The sequence below is a fragment of the Rhinatrema bivittatum genome, chromosome 2, assembly GCF_901001135.1.
Source record: "Rhinatrema bivittatum chromosome 2, aRhiBiv1.1, whole genome shotgun sequence".
Classification (NCBI taxonomy): domain Eukaryota; kingdom Metazoa; phylum Chordata; class Amphibia; order Gymnophiona; family Rhinatrematidae; genus Rhinatrema; species Rhinatrema bivittatum.
The window spans coordinates 270,182,333-270,205,305 of NC_042616.1; the positions used below are offsets into that span (position 1 = coordinate 270,182,333).

At 42.9% G+C, this 22,973-nt stretch overlaps 1 protein-coding gene across 3 annotated transcripts in view; it reads left to right on the forward strand.

The window, feature by feature from the left end:
• The window catches only part of STARD3NL (STARD3 N-terminal like), a 103,875-nt gene that overhangs the window by 47,056 nt on the left and 33,846 nt on the right, over window positions 1–22,973 (forward strand). For all 3 annotated transcript variants that reach the window (XM_029589519.1, XM_029589517.1, XM_029589518.1), the window contains exons 4-6: window positions 7,402–7,479; window positions 9,039–9,092; window positions 11,706–11,823. In XM_029589519.1, coding sequence (XP_029445379.1) covers window positions 7,402–7,479; window positions 9,039–9,092; window positions 11,706–11,823 — 250 coding nt within the window. The remainder of the gene's footprint in view (window positions 1–7,401; window positions 7,480–9,038; window positions 9,093–11,705; window positions 11,824–22,973) is intronic.

The following is a 22,973-nucleotide window of genomic DNA, read 5'->3' on the forward strand; positions in this document are numbered from 1 at the left end:
ACCTACGCCTGCCCAGAGGCAGGCACAACTTAAATAATAAAGGTGGGGGAGGATTTAGGTAGGGCTGGGGGGCGGATTAGATAGGGAAGGGATGGGAAGGTGGGGGGGGGGGGGGCGAAAGGAAAGTTCCCTCCGAGGCCACTCTGATTTTGGAGCGGCCTCAGAGGGAATGGGGAAAGCCATCGGGGCTCCCCTAGGGCTTGCGGCTGTGCGCGCATGTTATAAAATCGGGCGTAGATTTGTGTGCTCAGGTTCGAAAATCTGACCCTAAATGCACCCCATTCTGTAGCTTCCTCTAAAACAAAGGTCAACATGAGAGTGATCGGATCAATATGCTTCCTTAGAGTTGTCACTTTCTCTATTAGATGATTAGCAAAATCTTCAGGAGAGAATTTAACCTTGCGTTCTTCCTTATGTACATTTCCATTAATATGCCTAACTGTATTAAATAATTCAAGGGGACAATTTAAAGAAGCCTGCAGTTGTGCAGTTTAATATGACTTACTGGCAGCAATATATAGCTGCTTTATAATCCTATCTGGCAGTATTAAACTGTGTCAGTGAAACAGACGAATGCTTTTTTTCTCCATATTCTTTCAAACCTCCATATTTTTCTGTTTGCTAGTATGAGCGAATTATCATACCACAGAACCCTACATTCTGCAGTTCTCTGCCATTTTAGAGTTAAAGGAGCAATTTTATCTCTCGCGAAGCCCAACAACTTAGTCAGTGAATTAGCCAGCAATCTGCAGAGTCAGTGCTAAGCTGATCTTTAGCCAGTAATCATTCAGTGTAAAGCTTACTGGATTAATAGATTTCCTAACATTTTACTTTCTCAGTTTATTTAACCCGCTTGGTTCCTTTTCCAGGTACCAAAACTTGAAATTTGACCAAATAGTTTGATCCTGGGACCAGCTCAATATCAGTTATCACAGTGGCATTAGCTTGAGCTAACTGCTTAGAACATATCACCTGATCTAATATGATCTCCTCTATGCATAGCAGAAGAGACAAGGGGCATAAGTTCAAAGGAAGTAAAAACATCAAGAAAATAATTAAAAATACCTACTGGTCTACAATCTAAATGAATGTTAAAGTCCCCTAGAATAAAAACCTTGGAACATTTAAAAAGTCCATAATTAAAGTCAAAGCATTACATAAAATATCATGTGGTCAATATACTAATGCCAATACATATTGGCAGTTTTGGCAAGAAGTTCTTTCAGAGCACCCTGCTTACCGCTCCCATCTCTGTTCACCACTTCTACATGGTGCAATACCTCTACAACTGAATTCAAAAGATAAAACCTTTTCTACAGCTTGCAAACATGAGAAATTATTACCCCCAATCGCTTTTGGATGCAGAAGAATGCATCCATCACCACCTTCACTCTGTGAGTCATTTGGCACTGTTTCATATATCTCCTCAGCCTCAATTGGAGCTGAAAGAGTGGCCTGACTTCAGTGATCTGCATCTTGGAAAATGTCCATGAGAAGCTGGAAGACTTCCCTTGTCTAGGGGATAACCTGTTTGGTGAGAAGCTCAGAGAAGTGGTCGTTCAAATAAACATCCAGAATGTAGTCATTCAGTCTCTTTCCATGGCTACTTCGAGACGCTCCTCCTTCACGTACAAAAGACCATATTTCCACAGACATCCATATTGTTTGCCACCTCTTCTGGATCAACATTAGCAGCAAATTCTGGCCAGAACTCAGCAACTTGATTGCCATCAATCAAAGACCACAAAACAGTCCCAACCCAAGTCTGGGCCCAGTTTTTGATCCAATCCTTTTTGGATGAGTGGCTCAGATAACCAAGAATATCTGAGTCCTAAAGATACCATTTGCATTTCTGCTGGCTGCCATCCCTTCAATGGCATTATTACACATTTTTCAATTCAGTCCAGATCTGTCTAAACTGGAGCAGCTTCCACAGGAAGTGCAGTCGTTTCTAGAGCAATGAGAGAGAGAGCCAATCCCTGCACCTTCATGAAGTCAAGACTTCTACTCCTGATAGTTCCTCATCCCCAAGAAATCAAGTGGATTGAGACCCATTCTGGACTTGAGACATTTAAACAAATACCTACTCCGAGAGGAATTAAAAATTAATTTATTCAGCACTGATCGTCCCTTACATCCAGAAGAAAGAATGGATGTTTGCTTTTGACCTGAAGTATGCATATGCACTCGTATTCCTTTCCAAATCATATATATTGAAAAGCACTGGTCCAAGTACAGATCCATGAGGCTTACCATGCTCTGATAGAAAACAAACCGATTTTCACTCATCTGCAAATAATTAAATTTATGAAAGGCCTATGGCATGTCAAGCCCCAAGTACAAAAGCCTTCTGTGCCCTGGGCTAGAATGTTGCCTTTTCTCAACTAATAAAGCCTTCCTTTAAGCTTTTGGAATTGGCTTCTTTTAAGTTCTTGACATGGGAAGGTTGTGTTCCTTGTAGCAGTAACTTCTGCCAGAAGGACAGTGAACTCCCAAGTTATTATCCCCCATATATGCAATTCTTTCACAATGGGGTGGTTCTTTATATTCCATCTGAAATTCCTTCCAAAGATTTTCACCTTTCCATATCAATGTCCATCGTCTTGCATACTTTCTTTCCAAGACCGCATGCTCACGAAGAAGAAAAAATCCTTCATACTTTGAATTGTAAAAGAGACTTTGCCTACTATAAGCAGAAGACTCAATCACATTGTTTCTCAGCTATTTTTCTGATATGACCCAGACTTGGCAAAGCAGTTGCCAAATAGACATTATCCTACTGGATAGCAGAATGCATTCATCACTGCTGCACCTTGGTAGGTATTCAAATCACAGATTTTGTTAAAGCTCAGCTCAGCTTCTTCAGTTGTTCATCTACAAGAAGTACCTCTCGAAGACATCTGCAAAGTTTTGTATATGGTCCTCTCTTCATACCTTCATGTCTGGACAACAGTAAATTTGAACAAGCAGTTTTGCGTAACCTATTCTCACAATAGTCCACTTTCCACGTTGGAGTCTGAGTTGCTTACTCAGTAAAAGCTGTGCTGCAATACACCCCACATGTAATGGCTAAGTCGGCCTGCTTATCAATGGAAAAACCAAGTTTGCTTATCATAAGCAGTGCTTTCTGTAGATAGCAGGATGAATTAGCCATGGAATACCTGCCCACCTTCCTGGAGAGTAAACCACAAGGCTGGAATTAGCTCTGATCTCAAATGAGGAGGCTCACGAGACAATACCTGGGCAGGAACTCCACACATTCTCAGTACAGCTCAAAGCTCTACTAGGAGAAATGAGCCTGTTCGGTGCCACCAAATAATGTCACTCATATGTAATGGCTAATTCATCCTTCTATCTATGGAAAATACCATTTATTGTAAGCAAACTTACTATCTGTTGCTTTGTGGAGGATTTTTCTGCTGCTATGTTGTAGCACCGTTGTTAACTTAGGGCAGCCATTGAAGTTGCCCTCATATTTTAAAATTCTTATTAAGTAGTCGTAAACACCATAAAAAAGCAAAATAAATATATGAAGCATATTGTGAGTATGTACAGAAAATAACATTAGGAGAAGATTTATGTTTTTGAGATGTTCAGATTTTGATTTTATCAAATGTCATTGTTCCTTTATCACAGAAAAAAAAATGTTAACACAATTTTCATGATTTTTTTTATTTTTCATTATTCCCTTTTGTCATCCTTCTTAAATACCCTCCCCCACTTCAGAAAATATGCCAGGTTGGCTCATGGTACTCTTGCAGGCCAGAGGGCACCCTCTGTACTGCTTTTCAGCTGACAGAGGCCATCATGATAGTAGCAGCCATCTTATCTCTTCTCCGGGCCTGAATACATCACCTCTGCAATCCAGCCAGGCCCAATGAAAGGGAGAACCAAACCTAGATCCCATATAAGAGATAAGACAAGTTTATCCTAAAATTTGGATAGCTAACCAAAGGGGGAAGCTCTAGGAATTGGAGGGGTTGCATTAGAGGGGCGAGATTTTCATTGTGAAGGAAAGTCTGATGGAAGATGTAATTTTGGAGAAGTCTGGCCTGGGAAGATGGGGGGGGGGGGGGGGGGGTCATTAAAAAAAATTGGAAGAAAGTTAAAAAGGCAGACAGTCAGCAGAAAAACAGAATAGAGAGAGACATCAGTCCTTGAAGTAGATAGCCTGAGAGCAGATATGCTAGTGGGAATTTATCAGAGAGGAGAGACAGGTAAAATATGCTTTCAAATATATTAAGGGTGTAATTTTCAAAAGATTAGGTGCTTAAACCTAAAGCATCTTTTGAAAACTATCCAGCGAGTTGCGAGGGAAATTATGCACATAACTGGATTACATGCATACTTTTCCCCGCACTCACAGTAAGCCGCCTAGGGTGTGAAACTGTGGCTGGAAAAGCAGTCACATGCATATTTCCAATTTTTGAAAATATGCATGTAAATATACATGCAGAAGGTTAAACCTGTTTGGAAGCAGGGGGTAACTTCCTGTACGTATGCATATGCACATTCCAGCAAAACCTCAGGAGTTTTCAGAGCAGATTTGTGCAGATAAATCTGCTTTGAAAATTCTGGCTAAAGTTGGCTGGTAATTTGTATTTTGTACCTGTAGGCTTGAGCCATTCATGGGCCGCTGAAGATTTCCCTCCAAAGGTGTAAATAATGCTCCTGAAGCAAATATTTTTCAATGGAAGAGAAGTTCTAGAGCGAGATCATGTTGTGAAGTTGAAAGATGATGGGCTCACAGTCAACATTAGAACACATTTTTCACCGTAAGGGAATTTGATGCATCGCACAGCCTCCCAGTAAGAGGTGGCAGAAGCTAAGGATAACAAAGTTCAAGGTAGTAGAAGATAAGCACAGAGAGCACATAGTAGACAGTGTGATATGCCATCCTCCATGCACTCTTTACCATGCATTCAGTAAAGGTTAAAATGTAACAGCTACCTTGGACCAGGGGTTAACCTTTTGGCATGCATGCTGTATTAAGGGCCCAGCTATCAGCAAGGGTTGGGGGCTTTCAAATGGAGCAGATCTACAAGAGATGATAGGCCTTTGAGCTATTAACACATCTTTCTGCTTTGCTCTCTGGAAAAGATCACAACACACGCTTTTTTTTTTTTTTTTTTTTTTTTTTAACCTCCTATACAAATTCACATTAATTTACACCAAAAGAATTACTTTTCAAACAAAAGGGTAGCACATGACAACCGGTGTTCAAACACTGTTTTATACTTCAGAGTGTAGAATATTAAGTGCCTTGCTGGGTCAGAGCAATGGCCCTCTGAGCCCAGCAGACCAATCTGGATCTTAAGGTGAATTTTTAAAAGGATTCTATGGGACAGATTTTAAAACCTACGCTCGCGGCCTACATTTGTGTGTGCGATTTTATAACATTCGCGCGCATGTTATAAAATCCGGGGTTGGCACACACAAGGGGGTGCACACTAGTGTACCTTGCGCGCGCCGAGCCCTAGGGGAGCCCCGATGGCTTTCCCCATTCCCTCCGAGGCCGCTCTGAAATTGGAGTGGCTTCGGAGGGAACTTTCCTTCGCCCCCCCCCCACCTTCCCCTCCCTTCCCCTACCTGTCCCGCCCCCCCAGCCCGAAAAAAACCCAACCCGTACCTTTATCCCAGAAGTTACGCCTGCCGCCCGAGTGCCAGCACACGATCCCCAGGCCCAGCGGCTGTGGAGAGGCCTCTGGCCACGCTCCCGCCCCGGACCACCCACACCCACACGCTGCCGGGCGTTTTGAAAATAGACCGGGTGCGCGTAACCCCACCTACACGCGTAGGCTTTTAAAATCTGGCCCTCAGTGCATAAACCCTGATTTTATGCACGTTTATGGCCTTTTGAAAATTCTCTTGGGGGTTTGTGTGCATAAGAGTACATGCAAAAGCAAAAGCAATTTTGCATGTACTTCTGCGCACAGTCCGTGAGGCGTTCCAGGTCGGGAGATTTGGGGAGGGTCAAAACTTTGCATGCTTTCGATTTTTGCAAGCATGCTTGTAACTAAATGCGTACAAAGTTACATATGTTTCTGAGCAGGTGTAACTGTGTGCATGTAAGCTGGTGCCAGCTATGCACACACCTACAGATTTTCAGAGCGGATTTATGTACATGATTCTGCTTTGAAAATTCTGGCTAAAATCTGCAGACAAAAAGTACATCAGCTTTTGGCCTAAGCAGACCTTTTTTGAAAATTACCCTCCCCATGGGGAAGTCCATTTCTGGTTGCTTGCTTCCGGAAATGAAATAGTAATTTCCCCAAGTCTAGCTGGCTAATTATTGTTAATCAGTTTGTTCCCCAGAAGCTTGTATAAACCTTTCTTAAACCCTGCTATGCTATTAACTGTGACCTGTAACCTCAAATATACCTGGGGATGTGGAGTTTTGTGTAACAGAATGAAATGACTGCTGATATACAAGAGACCTGAATTTCGTAAACTTGCCTCCTGCTATTCTGCATGCTGAAGGCCACGTTTGCCGTGCTGATGTTTTGTATGCACGCTATGTGCTTGGCTTCATGTGATATTTTCTGAAACGCTAATACAAAGAAATGTTCGGTTCCCAGTTCTCGCTTGTTTGACATGCCTGGTAAGAATGTAAGGCAGCCACCGAGGGAGCATTGTCCATTTGTGGCAGGCACTTCATGGTATTTACGATGCTGCTTCAGTGAACTAATGATGTTAATCCATAGGCACTCTCCCACTCGCCCATAATGATGTTCAGTGTTTAATGCAAGTTGAGAGATTATGAATAACACCCTGGACGAATGTATTTCATTCTTAATGTCAGGGATTAAAATGGCTAATGCAATCCTCAAAAGAACTCTCTTGACAAGCATCAGTTTCCTGCTGCTCCTTTGGGCTGCTAACTAAAACTGGAACCATGGCTGGAATGTCCCCATGAAACCTCATTCTCAACTACACGGGGATTGTTTTTTGGTTTTTGTTTTTTTTTTTGGGGGGGGGGTTACCAACTTAGTCCACTCATCGTAGCGACAGACTTTGACTGGGGGCCACACATCAGTGCTCGTTCCAGAACCCTGCAATCATGGGCCCTATATCCGACCGCTAGCTATCATCGCTGCCCCCGTGCCTCCACAGCTTCCCTAGTCCCAGACTTATCTGGGAAGCAGAAATCAAACCCAGGTCCTCTGCAAGGCAATGCACAGCACTTGCCACTGAATCACTGAACCAGCCCTACTTGAAATATTTAAACTCTGCAAGTACTATAGGTCAGGGCCTAAGCACTTAAGTAGTTGCTGCCACCAGTAGATAAGACTTATGCTGTATTTTCGAATGAAAAGGCAAGGCTAAGGAAGGAAAGTATCATTGTTTTTCAGCAGTTCTTATGTGGCTTAATCTCTTTTTTTTTTTTTTCCTTTTGTGTAGCTGCTGGCAGTATTTCGTTTTAAAGTATTAATACTTGCCTATGCGGTGTGTAAACTGCGTCACTGGTGGGCAGTTGCAGTAAGTATTGACTCACCCTGTGATCGACGTAGTGCTAACCTTGCAGTAAGTGATGAGAGCATTTGGCTGGCAGTGGTGGAATAAATGAGAACTGTTCTTTTTTTCTAAGTTTAGATGACTGCAGGACTCTGTAACAGTTCCTCTGTTATTAGGGTGAGCTTTTCCTGGTACCCTTCTTTTTCAGTAAAGGGGGGAAAAAAAACATTGATGTAGTGAAAGATTGGGAACCTCTGATCCTCGAGGGCTGCAAACTGGTTGGATTTTCAGGATATTGCTAATGAACATGCACAAGATGGATTCACAATCACACTGCCTCTGCTGTATGCAAATTATCTTGTACCTATTAATTAGGGATATCCTGAAAACTGGACTCGTTTCAGGCCCTCAAGGATTGGAGTATCTCCACTTGTTATAACACAGTGGTTTCCCAACTCTGTCCTTGGGGATCCCCATTGAGTCGAGTTTCCGGATAGCCACAATGAATATGCATGAGAGAAATTTGCATGCACTGCCTCCGTTGTATACTTGCATATTCATTCTGATTATCCTGACAACGTGACTGAGCAGGTGGTCCCTGAGAACTGGGTTGAGAACCACTTGGATGCACAAATTCTGAGAAGGATGGAGAATTAACTAGGCAAGCTAAACTTTACCTTATATTCTACCCTCTAACAACTTACAATTGGATCACAAAAAGTAAGCCAGAGGTACTTTAGAACCTGTCCGTGCACATAATTTAGTGCAGTGTGGATCTAATATTTGTTCCCATAATGTAGCTGCAAATTTGGGAGTGAGAGTGGGAAGGAATATTGTCCCTTTTAGTATGAAGAATCCCAATGTGCTTTCATTTTTTTGGTTATAAGTAGATTCACTGAATTTTATTCTGGGAAAAAACATGGATATATGCACATGTAATGGCAACAGACCATGTGTGCGGACAAGTTAAAAACAGAAAAAAAGGTAAAAAGGAAAAACAAAGTGAAAAATAAAATTAAGATAAGAATACATCAACTTTCTCTTGCTTCTTGGGAGCAGATGGATTGATTCTTCTGTACAAATATCTGCATTGAGGCGAGCTGTTCTGTAAGGTGCGGTTTTTTAATTTTTTTTGCACAGTTACCACGGATAATGTTGCAAAAATGTGCATGCAGAAATGATATAGAACATATGTAACCCCGACTCACACTCAATACTGGGGCTAAGTCTCTATAAATACTGTTTAATCTCTTTTTCGCTCCTACTGGTGGATTCTCTGTACAGGAGAAGGATAAACCTCTAAGATCAAAGGCGTTAAGTGTAGTCTTTTTTTTCTAAGTGCCAAAAAAAGAAGATGGACCCTGTGATGGTGTTCCAGCATAAACACTGGAATTAGTTTAAATATGAAAAGTATGGCACCTGATACAAATCTCTCAGTTAATATCCATAAAAGAATTTCAGATAGTAAATATGCGACTGTTTCCTCGTCATCATTATTATTATAGTGCTACTGTGAAAATTGTAAGCATGATGTGGTATTATTATTATTTTTTTTAACTTTTATTTAACTCTTCCTCTTTCAGTTTACGACAGCAGTAACCACTGCCTTTCTACTGGTGAAAGTCATTCTCTCAAAGGTACGTTTTATGAGCAGATTTAAAAGCAGTGGATGCATGCTCACTGCTCCCTGGACCAGAAGGTGCAGATAACCAACAACAGCAACAAATAGAAAATGAATAGTTTTGATTGCTGTGGCGGATTTGCTTGGCTATCAACAAGCTTTTCTGTTTTTTTTCCCATTTTTGCATGGAATGGAATGTGTGCTGTTTATGGCCATGCTGAAGTCAGTTTGCAGTTTGCTGTCAGCATATTAGGTAGATGGCAACAATGAATTTCTTTGTTTTGTAGCAAAATAGTATTGCATATTAATTTCTGTAAATCGAAATGCTCCAGCACCATGTTAGAATTCAGGATCATTAATTTATAATCCCCTATCTTCTTTTTCTTTACTGGGCAGTTTCCTCCAGCCCTCTGGGCTTTGATCTCAGTAGGAATCAGAGCAGGTATCCAGTGCCATTAGTCTTCATTTGCAGCTGCTCAGGAATTTTATTTCCCCTTATTTTTATATCCCTTTGGACTTGCAGAGTCCAATTGTTGCTGAGACGGTCATTAACTACGAGCTGTATGATGTAGCTCCTTCTGGAACCCTGCAATTAGATGCCCTAAATCTGGCCACCTGGTGTCGCTGTTGTGCAATGGCTGGGACTCCTTCCCTCCTAGGGGCTGTGAGTGCTGCCTCTACAGCATTCTTAGCCCTGGCCAACCGTGGCAGAGGAAGATCTGAGCTGGGAATTGCAGCTAGTTTCCCTCCACATGGCAGTGCACAGCATTGCCGCTGGTCCAGCTCAATTTATTTTATTTTAAGGTTTGTTTATTTAATTTATTTTTTTTTGTGTGTTTCACCTTTACATTCTTTTTTTTTTTTCTAATTTCATGAGAATATTTTTGTGACCCCTCTCCAACTCTTTGAGTCATTTTACTGTATTAATATGTTCAGAGTCTGGTTCGTAAGGTGGTTTTTCCTAACCATTGTGCAGTGGTCCGGTGTCCCATGGAAAAGTTATCACTGCTTGATGCTCATATCCAGGCCAGCACCTGGGCTCTGCTCTCAGCATCTCATCAGTGGTTTTAAACATGTGGAAGCCCCTTCCTGAGAGTATTCTTCCTAGCTACAGCATAAATCCTGTAGTAATAAATGGGCAGCATGCAGAGCACGGATAGCCAGGCTGCACTTTGTCCAGCACACTCGTTGCACCCAGTACCTCCTCTTCTCCCTGCTGAACCTCCTCCTTTGAGTCCTTCCAGCCTGTGTCATCTTCGGGCTGAGTGAGACAGGGAGAGTTTGCAAATGAGTGTGACTCACTCTGAGTGTTGGGCAGCAGTAGGGGAGCTCTCGCAGCCACATGAAGCAGCTAAGGTAACTAGCCAAGCCAACTGCCCTTGCCACACCAATTTCTCCCTTTTCCTGCACTTGGTATATAGAAGGAGCTGGTCCACTGTGATGAGTTCATAAGTGTCTCGGCCCCCTCTTGTCCTTTGTTTTAAAGGTTGGAAGAGAGAATGCTGGAGCCTCCATAGCTATTTTTTTGGTCGTGTGGGTCCTCTTTATGCCTGCACGGCCTACTCCATGGAAGTTGCTGTGCCACGCATTTTTGTTTAATGTAGGTGTGCCTTGGGTTTGAAAAGGCTGGGGAAACACTGCACTAAGGCTTTTCTCCCATTCTGTCTATGAGAAAAATCTTCAGTGAATCAGTATTGGGTTTGAGTCGAATTGTTAATTTCAGTCTTTCCCTTTCAGAAAATGAGTTGCAGCTGCTCCCTTTTGCTTTCTGGTTTTTCCAAAACCTTTTCTGAGTCGGGTGTGTGAGTGCTAGCTGTAAGGTGTGCCATCTGTTTTAGGCTGCATGGGGACATGTTCTGAGCTCCCTGCTTTCCTTTGTGCACTCTGTAAACTTGTCTGCATGTAATCAACTTTTCTTCAGGTTTGGGGGGCTGACCACAGAGAAGGAACGCACTGGTGATTTTGGCTGTTTTTCAAAAACAGGGTTTAATGTGTTCTATTAGAAAACAGATTCAGAGATTTTTTTTGTGTGTGTGTATTTTTTTATTATTTACTCTTTATTAATTTTTAACAATCTTACATCAAGAAACATCTTGACATTGAATAAATATGCATTCCAACTTTAAATAGAAAGAATACAACATACTCATAATAATCCTAAAAAATAGGTTAACATGTGTATACTTCTAAGTCCACAATATGGATTCCAAGTATTTTTACTTTAATTCTATTTTACAAGTATAACAACAAATGGATTATTCAATGATAGCATTTTAATGGGGTTATACCTAAATCATAAGGGAATATAATCTCAGATGTATCTAAGGTATCCAGAAAAAAGAGCAGTAAATTTATCCTCAATTTAAATAGATATTTTATCAGATAAAAACTGCATTAATTGGGAAGAGTAATAGAAAAGAAAGGAATTCTCTAAATATTTAATATAACATTTACAAGGAAATAGCCTAAAAATTGCTCTAATCTGTAAGACCTGAGGTCTAAGTAAGAGGAATTGTTTCCTTTTCTTTTGTGTTGTTTTTGAAACGTCCGGATAAATTTTGTGTGTGTATTTAAGTAAAACAAAGGAATGACTATAACGTATACTCTGTTGTTTTTCATTTTCACTCAGATATTTTCTCAGGGTGCTTTTGGTTACGTGCTCCCCATTATCTCCTTCATACTTCCCTGGATAGAAACGTGGTTCCTGGATTTTAAAGTGCTGCCACAAGAAGCAGGCGATGAAAACAGTATGTTTGTTTCTTGTTGTCTGTTGCCTTGGGAGATGTCTGACAGCTTGGCAATATGTCACTACGTTCTCATGCTATGCACAAAGAATGGGGACCTCCTTGGAGATTTTTTGATAGTTATCTATATTTAATAACTTGTAGTCAATCTCTTTTTTTCCTTAAAATAAAATCAACAAAAATTAGCCTTCAGAATCATCATCTTTTCTCTCAACGCCTTCCTTGTGCACACAGAACTTTAATGTCTTTAGCACTCTGTGCGATAATCTTATTTAGATGGGGTAAAAGTTGTTCTATCAAGCAAAAAAGTAAACAATTTAAGGCAAGGTATTGGAGCTGAAAGTGCAGCTAGGCATTGCCAGTGTCCCAGATTTATTTCTCTGCTTACTTTGGCACGAAGATCTTTCTCTCATCTTGGATTAAATACGGAACAATAACATATAACCAAGAAAATATTTAAATTGTACATTTCCACTCTTTGGTGCATTTTCTTTTTATTCTCTGTTTGGTTTGGAGGCTGCAGCTGTTATCCCCAACTGCCCTGAGGAACAGGATCCTGAGCAAAGAATAAAACTCAGACCCAGTAAGAGACCTGGGTTTGATTCGCAGACCCACCTACTTTTTGCTCAGTGTGGCATGAGCGGGAAGAGCTGTAGAGGCTGCACTTGCAGGTCTAGCGAGAGGAAGAGAGTCCTAGTTGTTGTTCAACACTGAAATGTATTAGCACAGGTGCATACTTGTGCACTAAAGGAATCCAGGCTATACATATTTATTTAAAGGGTTTCCGTTTAACAATGGCTTAAGATGATATAACAATCTTGGATAGATATACAGATTTTATATATTCTTTATTTATATGCTTTTGTGGCAATTCAGTGGGTTGTAATTAGCATTATGTAATGTGGCAGATACCTTATATTTGGTATTTTTGTTACTTGGGTTTTTAGGACCTGTTAGCTTCTTTTAAGTTCTGGGCATCCAGCACCATCACAATCTGCTTCAATGTATTTATGGTCATTTGTAAAAGTAAGGGTCTGAGCCAGAGGTGGAATGGACCTTTGTCACAAAAAGAGAGTCCTCACCATTAAGCAGCCACCCTGCCACTTCCCGTTTATCTATAAATACAAGTGCTGAAAAAAAGTATGAAAAGTGGAATATAAATCTAAATAAATAAAATAAATAAATGTATATATGTGAGTGTGTGTGTATGTGCATGTGTGTGCAAATCCAGCCCTGTTTAGTAGTCCAAAGGCGCTCAGATGTTCTAAGGTGTTTCTCCTATTTTGTGATGGAGGAACATAATTAAAACAAGCAATAGTGAGACTGATAGTTAAGGATAAGAACAAATCATTGATAGATCCTTCTAACTATAGGCCAGTGTCAAACCTGCCCACACTAGTTAAGATCCTGGAAAAATGTGTCCTTGGTTAGCTTAAGGAATATATATGCTCAGAAAAAATTTGGCATGATAAACAATATGATAACTATTAAACAGGTGCAAAGATGCACGGGCGCATGTTTGCTGGTTCATGCCCATTGATGCAGCTGTTTTATAACATGTGCACCTATATGCGCGCATGGTATAAAATAGGCTTAGTGCATGCAATTTTAAATGTGTGCGCATGTGCATGCAAATCCCATTTCCACCACATAAGTGGAGGGATTTTAAAAGGGGCACGCGTCCATGTCATTGCCAGTTTAACTAGTTCATTCCTAATTCGTCCAGGCAAGGAATAGGTCTTCCAAATCCCCCCTAGTTTAACAGTCTTCCTTTTCCTTACCGACCCAGCTGGTGTTGATTCCTGGGACAGCACTGGTGCCCATCGGGGCACCGAGGCCTCTCCCTACTGATACGGTGGTCATCACTGGTTCCTCCTCCCAGGAAGCTCTGCCGAGACCAATGGAGATGCCGAGGCCTGTAGTCCCCTGTACCTCTGGACATTGGTTGGGCACCTAGATCCCCCATCCCCTGTGGTGAACAGTGAGGATGAAGGTCCCTATGACTCCTGGGGGAATGATCAGATGGAATCCTCCTCCGAGGATTTGGATGGTCTCCCATCAGACCCTTCTCCTCCAGAGGGGCGAAGGAGGTCTCCGCCTGAGGACTTAAGCTTTGCAGGGTTTATAAGGGTGATGGCGGAGGCCATCCCATTCCAGCTTTTTGACTGAAGAAGACACCAAGAACAAAATCCTTGAGGTTCTTCAATTCTTGGAGCCTCCTAAAAAGTTCATGGCTATCCCGGTACACAAGATCCTTAAGGAATTGCTGCTGAGGATTTGGGAACACTCCCTCACAGTGCCTCCTGTGAATAAGAAGGCAGACCAGGTTTACCTCGTCCAAAAGGCTGCCAAATTTGATAAGCATCAGCTGCCCCACCAATTGGTGGTGGTCGAATCTGCCCTCAAGGGGGCCAAACGCTCTCAGACCCACTCCTCAGTGCTCCCAGGGAAGGACCACAGAGCATTGGACACTCTTGGAAGGAAGATGTTCCAAGGCACTATGTTTATTGCCCTCATCACTACCATAAGCTCTACATGAGACAATACTCGCAGGTCATCTGGAAGGAGGTGCAGGAGGTGGATGAGCAGCTGCCTCAACAGCAGCAAGACACCGTCATGTCGCTAGTGCACAAGGATTTGGAGTGTGGAAAACACACGGTCCATGCAACCTACGATGTTTTTGAAAGGGCATCGAAAGTCTCTACAGTGGGAATCAGCACCTGCAGACTGGCATAGCTATGGACCTCTGAGCTCAGACCAGAGGTACAGGAATGACTCACTGACATGCCATCCACTGGAGAGAATCTCTTTGGAGATAGTGTGAAGGATGCTGTGGTCCAGCTCCAGGACCACCATGAAACCCTCTAACAACTCTCCGCCAGCACTCTGGACCTGTTGTCCTCATCCAGGAGGCCATCGAGGCCAGGGCCCAGGAAGTCTTTCTTTCACCAAAGGGAGGTTCTATCCTCCGCTTCCTCGATCCCATCCACACCATTGGAACTCCTGTGGCCGGTCCAGGCAGCAGAGAGCTCCCAAGCCCCAGCCAGCTTCTCAGTCAACTCCAGGGTCAGAGTTTTGACTGGGCCATTGGGAGTGTAAGCCAGTTGCCCATACCAAGGACGATGGACTCTCTGGTCAGGGTCAGGTAATTTTTCTTTGAACTGGTGGCACAGTGTAACCTCGGACCAGTGGGTTTTGTCCATTGTCCACCAGGGGTACCAATTCAATCTGAGTGTCCTGCCAAATTGCCCTCCGTGCCCATTTTGGGGGCCAGTAGCACATCAGGAGGTGCTACAAGCGGAGCTGTCCTCCCTCTTAATGGCCAGAGCGGTTGAGCCCGTTCCAACAGGGCAAAGAGGGCGGGGATTCTGCTCCAGGTATTTCTTGATTCCAAAGAAAACAGGAGGACTCTGTCCCATCCTAGACCAAAGGGCCTTGAACAAGTTTCTAAGAAAAGAAAAGTTCAAGATGGTTTCCCTGGGCACTTTGATTCCCCTTTTGCAAAAATACTGGCTATGCTCCCTCGATGTAAAGGACGCATACACTCGTATCGAGATATTCCCCAGTCCCAGGAAGTATCTCCGATTTGTGGTGGGAAAACACCACTTCCAGTACTGGGTGTCGATGTTCGGGTCTTGCGTCCGCCCCATGGGTTTTCACAAAATGCCTGGTCTTGGTGGCGTCGCATATCCGCAAACTGGGAGTGTATGTTTTCCCATATCTGAATGATTGGCTGGTCAGGAGCATGTCCCAGGCAGGTGCCACCCGGTCCATGTGCTTGACCATTCGGGTGTTGGAGTCACTGGGTAGTTGAGACAAACCCTAAAGTCCCATCTCAGTCCGTCACCTCATTTGGACTTCATCGGTGCCCTGCTAGATAGGGCTCAAGCCAGGGTTTTTCTGCCATGCCAGAGGGCCGTTGCTTTGGCGACAGTTGCGACAGAAGTGCAACAGAGCCAGCAGGTTTCAACCTGGCACATGTTAAGACTGTTGGGTCACAAGTTGCAATCTTTCATGTCACTTCCTTGGAACGCTTACGCATGCATAGAGCCCAATGGGACCCTGAGGTTGCAATGGTGCCAGGCCACACGGAGCCTCCAGAATTGCTTCCGACTCACCCCATCTCTCCGGGACTCTGTCCTAGTCGAGGGTACTCTACAATCTGGAACGAGGGATTTCCTTTCGTAGTCTCCCTATTTAAATTGTGCTAACCATGGAAGCATCTACCCTGGGGTGGAGAGCTCATGTAGAATGGGCTCGGCACCCAGAGACTGTCGTCCACTCAGGAATGTTCTTGTCAAATCATTTTCCTGGAGCTTCGGGTGACCAGGAATGTGCTATGGGCTTTCAGAGATAGGTTGTCCGACAAAGTTATCCTGATCTTAGCATTTCATCATCCATCTGATCATTTTTGTTACGATTTCCGGAGGTGGACCCCTGTTTCGAGGTAGAGTTGGTGCTACCCAAACGGACAGAAAACCCGTTAGGTCTCTACCGTCGGAGGGCAAGGCTCGGTGAGATGAGAGTTGAAAGAAGACTTTACCCTGGAAACTCGTGATCCCCCCAGGAGGAGCCTGTAGGGATCCGGCCACTGGGACTTACGGAACTCCCTGAAGACTACTGAAGGTCTGGACGCAGGCACCTCCTGCAGGTCGTGGATTCCAGACGGCTGGCGCCTCCGGCTGGTCGTAGGTAGTCCGAGAGTAGAAGTAGAAGGAGAATCCAAAGCCGGTCCAGGGGTCGAAGTCCAGAGAATGGTCCAAAGCTAGTCCAGGAACAGACGGGAGAGAGGTCCGAAGCCAGTCCAGGAACAACACAGGAGAAGGGTCCAAAGCCAATCCGAAGTCAATGCCAAGAACTCACCACAGCCGGTCTGAAGGTCAGGAACCAAAGAGTCAATCCAGCGAGGAAGGAGGAGCAGAAGCGGGGCGAAGAACCAAGCGAGTCCAGGAACCAGAAACCAGACACGAGCCTCAATACCAAGGCAAGGTCTGAGGAGCAGACCTTGCCTTAAAATACCTGAACCTGAGAGAGGAGCTTCAGAAGGGAGCCACGACACTTCCTTTCCTATCTTCAGCCGCGCATGCGGCTCTAAGGCAACCAAGAAGTGGGCGGAGTCATTGCAGCTAGCAGGGCCCTGCGGCCGGCCAAGCAGCGGCCATGGCCGCGAGGAGAACGCCGGCGGAGGCTCCCTGCCCCTGCAGGAGCCTCCAAAGCAACCCGACGCCACGGGGGAGTGTTTGGTCCCGGCCATGGACCGCCGCGGCCGGTGGCCATGAAGGTCTGCCCCGGTCGCGACTTTTGCTTTTATTGAAATCTCTCTGTTGGATGCCCTAACTCAGTTCCATTAGTATCCTTCAAAAATACTTTCTTCTGAACCATGCACTGCTGAGTGACTGATGACTTTCCCCCTTGTTCTAGTTTAAAGGCTGCTCTATCTGCTAAAGTTAGCGCCAGTAGCCTAGTTCCACTCTGGTTAAGGTGGAGCCTGTCCTTTAGGAAATATCTCCTCATTCCCCAAAAGGTTGTCCAGTTTCTTACAAAACCGAATCCCTCTTCCCTGCACCATCATCTCATCCACGCATTGAAACTCCCGAGCTTCGCAAGGACAGAGGAACTATGAAGCTCATAGCCCCTCATTGGCCAAGACAGGTCTGGTTTCTGCTGCTGCGGTAGTTGTCTCTCTGGATACTGATCAGTCTGGGGACTTCTCCAGACCTCATCTCACAGGATCAGGGCTGGCTCTGGCATCCCAATGTCATTCGCAGTCTGAATGTTGAGAGTTTAATCCTGCAGCCGCTTGATCTTTCAGAGGATGTGTCACAGGTCCTGGTGGCTTCCAGAAAGCTTTCCACTGGAAAGCCATTCGGACAAAAGTGGAGGAGGTTTTCCATGTGTGAGCAGAAGGACCTAGATCTATTCTCCCCCACACAAAAACTGTTTGACTACCTTCCTCACTTATCAGAGGCTGGTTTAAAAAACAACTCTGTAAGAGTTCATCTTAGTGTAACTGGTGCATACCACCACAGTGTAGATAGTACACCATCTCTGCACAACCTATAATTGTACATTTAATGCAGGTCTGCTTCAATTGAAGCCTCCCCTAAGGCCTCCCGCTATGTCTTGAACCTCAGTGTGGTGTAGGCTCAACTGATGAAAGCTCCTTTTGAACCACTGCACACCTGTGACCTGAAGTACCTGACCTGGAAGGTCATATTTTTTGTGGTGGTCACTTCAACGCACAGGATCAGAGAGCTCCAGGCCTTGGTGACTTATCCACCTTATAGTAAGTTCTATCTTGACAGGGTGGTCTTGTGTATGCACCTAAGTTCCTGCCTAAGGTGGTGACTGATTTCCATCTTAAGCAGTATTGCCCTGCCAGCGTTCTTCCCCAAGCCCTATTCGCACCAAGGCGAAAGAGCACTGCCCAGTTTGGTCTGCAATTAAGCCTTAAACTTCTACCTGGTTCAGACAAAAGCCCATAGACAGTCCAACCAACTTTTTATTTCTTTTGATAGGAATAGATTGGGCATTGCCGTTGCCAAACAGACACTATCCAATTGGCTATCAGATTGCATCTCCTTCTGTTATGCCCAGGCAAGACTGTATCTTGTGGTCATGTCAAGGCTCATTTCTGTCAGAGCCATGGCAGCGTCGGTGGCCTACTTGCAAGCAGTTCCCTTGGAGGAGATCTGTAAGGCTGTGATGTGGAGTTCTCTCCACACATTCACATCCCACTACTATCTGGATAGGGCTGATTCAACAGTACTTTCGGCCAGTTTGTCCTCTGGAATCTGTTTAAGGTATAGAACCTAGTTCTCCCAACCTAGGGCCTGTTTGGGTTCAGGCTGTCTCCCACTCTGTTACTAACACCACCGGTGTTGTGGTGGTGTGTCCACTGGCATCTGGTTAGTTGTCTGTTGGTCCCCTTTTCTGTTGAGGAGCAGCTTGTAGCTAGGGATTCACCCATGTGTGAGGACTACTATCCTGCTTGTCCTCTGAGAAAGCAGAATTGCTTACCTGTAATAGGTGTCCTCCAAGGACAGCAGTATGTTAATCCTCACGAAACCCGCCTGCCATTTCACAGAGATGGGTCTCTCCGATTTTTTATTTTATCGTAATTCTGTGTTACGAGACTGAAGAGGACTCCATGTGGACCCGTGGTAAAGAGCAAGTTTCTAGAAACTTTGGCATAAGTTTTCCTCATCAGGCTCCATCTGATGATGTCACCCATGTGTGAGGACTAACATCCAACTGTCCTCTGAGAACACCTGTTACAGGTAAGCAATTCTGCCTTTTTTTCAGGAAGCATATAGTATTCGTGAGATGTGTTAATTTTATGCAATACTTATTGGTGTGATTTGTTTTATTTGTTTGTATTTATGTATTATGTATGCTTTTATGTGATCTGCCCTGGAGGAATTATAAATTTGGAAGTTGTGGAATACAAGTATTTTAAATAAATAAAAATATTCAGTGCAATTGATCTAAAATTCTTCTTGTATTTGCTGTCCCCAGTATGTTATGATAGTAGATGGCAATAATCTATTCCTTTTTTTTGTAGAGGGATGCTAATAAGAAAGACTGTTCCCCATCCTTCAGTCTTTCAGTGTAAACCTGTCCATTGCAAAGTACATTAAACCATATTTTATGTCAATTTCTGACCTCTCTAAAAGGAGTTCAACATTCCCCTGGATAATATAGTGCTGATACATCATATAATGCCACAAGGCTGGTTTTCTCAGCATTTTATGCTTCATGCGCTGTTTACTGTGTGTGTTGTTTCCAGCATGTCTGCGTCAAACAGATTCAGATTCAGGAAGATTTATTGGCATGGCTGTGTGTGCAGGTGTTGCCAAAGTAATACAGAATGTGATTAAAATGTAAAGGAAAATAAATATAATGGTGATAACAGTAGTAAGATAAAATTGCTTGGTACAGAGAGGACACTTCCGAGGTGTGATCCATTTTGTTCCTGGTCAGATCTCACTTCCTTTTTGCGATGCAGATGGTTTGTAATTGTGAAGGGTAATTCTTGTTAGTTACTAGCGAAATAAAACTTCTCTTGATTTTCAAAATTCCTTTGTTTAATATGAAAAAAATTAATTATCCAAATGCAGCCAGACAGCAAAAGTTGGCCTGAGCCAATTTCTAAGTGTTTTCATTTCTGCACTATTAAAATATTTGTACAGTACCTTAGTTTTGAATGAGATGATTTGGGTAACTATTATAATTATGAAAAATTGATTAGTAAATCACTTACCCTATTTAAAATTTGTTTTTGTTTGTTTTTATTAAATTCTAGAAATGTAAATTTCAGTATTCTGTAAAATTCTTTAATACTATGGAGTATTGCCTCTCAGTAATTAGGCACACGATTAATATGATCATTTTTTTGGCATCAAATAGCTGTTACAGGGAACTAGGAAAACGTCTACATTGCAGTGTTGTGCTTTGTTTTAGTGAGATAAAACAAACAATACTATCCATATGTGATAAGGTAATTTTAATGGGTGGAATAATTTTAGTGTAAGCTTATCTTTTTTTTTTTTTAAATGTAACTTTTAACAACAAAACAACGCCTAGAAAGGAACTAATGTGATTTCAACAATTACAGACATGTCCAGGGGCCGCACTAATTGTCTCCGCTGCTTCTGGTATATAGGTCTCTACAACAATTAGTATGAAAGGAAGTTGACAAAGAAATCACTGAAAAATAACACCAAAATCCCATTTTATATATATATATATATATATATATAGAGAGAGAGAGAGAGAGAGAGGGGTAAGTGAGTGTACATGTATAGGTATATAAAGCCTGGTCCAAATAGTATGATAGGTGTCTGCCTCAAATCATGTTCATTCTGTGATACATGCAGATTTAGAGAGAGAATCTGTTTTAGTTGCTCAGAGGCTATTTCATAGTAGCTGAGGTCCTAAATTTGGGATCCTAAAAATTAGGGGGAGAGTTGTTTTATTTTTTTATTTATTTAGAAACTTTTATATACCTGTATTAGTGGGGACATCAAACAGGTTTACTTTCCAAAACACATCTGTGTTGCTGTGGGAAGAGGCAGAAGAGGGAAATGTAAAGTTTTTTTTTAGTGGAGAGGGTGGTGGTGATCAAAGCTAAACGTGAACTTCTTTTGAAAGTTTTAAAGCTTGTTTTTAGGTTTCGCCCACCTCCTTTGGGAGGTGGTGGGGGTGTGGGCTTAGGGCTGGGAGGCCTGCAACTTTTTTTTTTTTTGGTTTTGTTAAGGTGCGCTACTTATCCGGATACCTCTGAAGATATCCAAGTAGGTAATGAGTTATCCAGCTACACGAGGCCGGATAACTTTACGCCTGCTCTGAAGCAGCCTAGGTTAGTCAGATAACTCAACCCCTTCCTGGAATACTTTCCAAAACACCTGTTTTTTTATCTGGCTAAATTATAGCCAGATAAGAAATAATCCGACTATAGTTTAGATGGATAAGTGGCTGAATATGCCGCATTTACCATTTAGACGGCTAACTTTGGAATTATCCGTGTCAATGGCTTTTAAATATGGACCTCTGGATGGCTATAAGGGCAGAGCTTGAGCAGGGAGACAAAGTTAAGTGTTTGGCACTGATTTTCAGCACTAGGCACCTAACTCAGGAGCATAACTCCTAGTCAAATGAATAGCAGGCTTAAATTTAGACCCCTAAGTTTTAGGGACCTACGTTTAGGTGAAGTTTCAGATGAAAACTGAGGATTCTTAGTTCGGCTGAAAATAGGTGACCAAATTTAGGAGCTCAGGTTTTTGGATTTCAGCCTCTAGGAGCCTAATTTAGGTTTGTTATCCAGTTGCCTAGATTTATCCTAAAAATCGGTGATAAGCACCTAACTATATTTTTTAACTCCTAACTCTGGTTCCGTAACCACCCACTTGTTGGGCTCCTCACTTTCAGAGCGTAGTGAAACCAGGAACTTACATTTAAGCACAGAGCCCTAGTACATTTTAAAAAGGGCCAATTTAACATCCCAACTCCCAAAGTTAGACACCTAAATCCTTTGAAACTTGATTTCTTATTTAAATCTCATCCCCGGTTCTGTCCAGACACATTTGTTTTCTCTATCTGGCTTGAGTACATCTTGCTGTGGTACATAAATCTTGCTGTGGTACATAAATGAATGATAGCAGGAATAGTATTTTATTTTTCTCCAAAGATAAAACTTGATGAATAATAATTCTATGGGGAGTGTGCATGAGTTTGCATCATGTGTCATCTCAGCTAAGCCACTATCTTCTATCTTGTGTGGTTTTGTCCAGTGACTGGGATGGGGTGATGTTACCTGTAACCAACACGAATCAAAATTTGTATGCGTAAATGTAAAGTGGAGGTTGGTGGCAGAGTTGGCAAAAAGGATCAGTGTTCCTAATGAGGGAGTGAGTGCCATCACAGTACAGCTAACAAATGGGATGATGTAGAAGAGTGCGTTCAGCCAAACGTACCATTTTACCTGCACTTCAAAGCACGTTTTCTTTGCGCAAGACTTACTGCCAATGCAGCAAAAGTTCTGCACGCAGAAAATGTGCATTCCCAAATGGGAATACTGCTTCGTGCCCTCACATGGAAATCCCATGCAAGTGAGGGAAGTAAGTAGTACTTCCCCTGATGCAGAGAGGTGTCTTGGCCCAACTCGGATTTTCATAGTGCTGGAAACTTACCTGCAGGTCAGAGAGAGAGAGTCAATTTTTCAGCGCTACTGCGCTGGCACTTAAAACCCGGAAAAAAAGGTGGCAAAAAGGCAAAAGAAGTAAGGAGCACTTAGCCGGATAAGTACTCTGTGCTGTCAGCCATAATGCCCTCTCACACTTCCTGAGTTAAAATGTGCATTCGGCCTGTGATGAATGCACATTTTACTTTCAATGCACTTTTTTTAAAACTCCTGATTCATTAGCATAGTATTAACTTACTACATCAGGGAGTTTAAAAAAAAATTGAAATCTGTGCATTAAAACCTTGCACTTAAATCCAGCGCATAGGTTAATGCACAGGTTACTGCATCGGCCTGAAAGCATGCAAAGACAGGAAACTGGTGAATAAATCAGATGTGAAGTATTTCAAGTTCAGGGGAAAGGGTCCCTTTCCCAGAGATTATGCAAGCAAAGGCAAGCCCAAGACTGTAG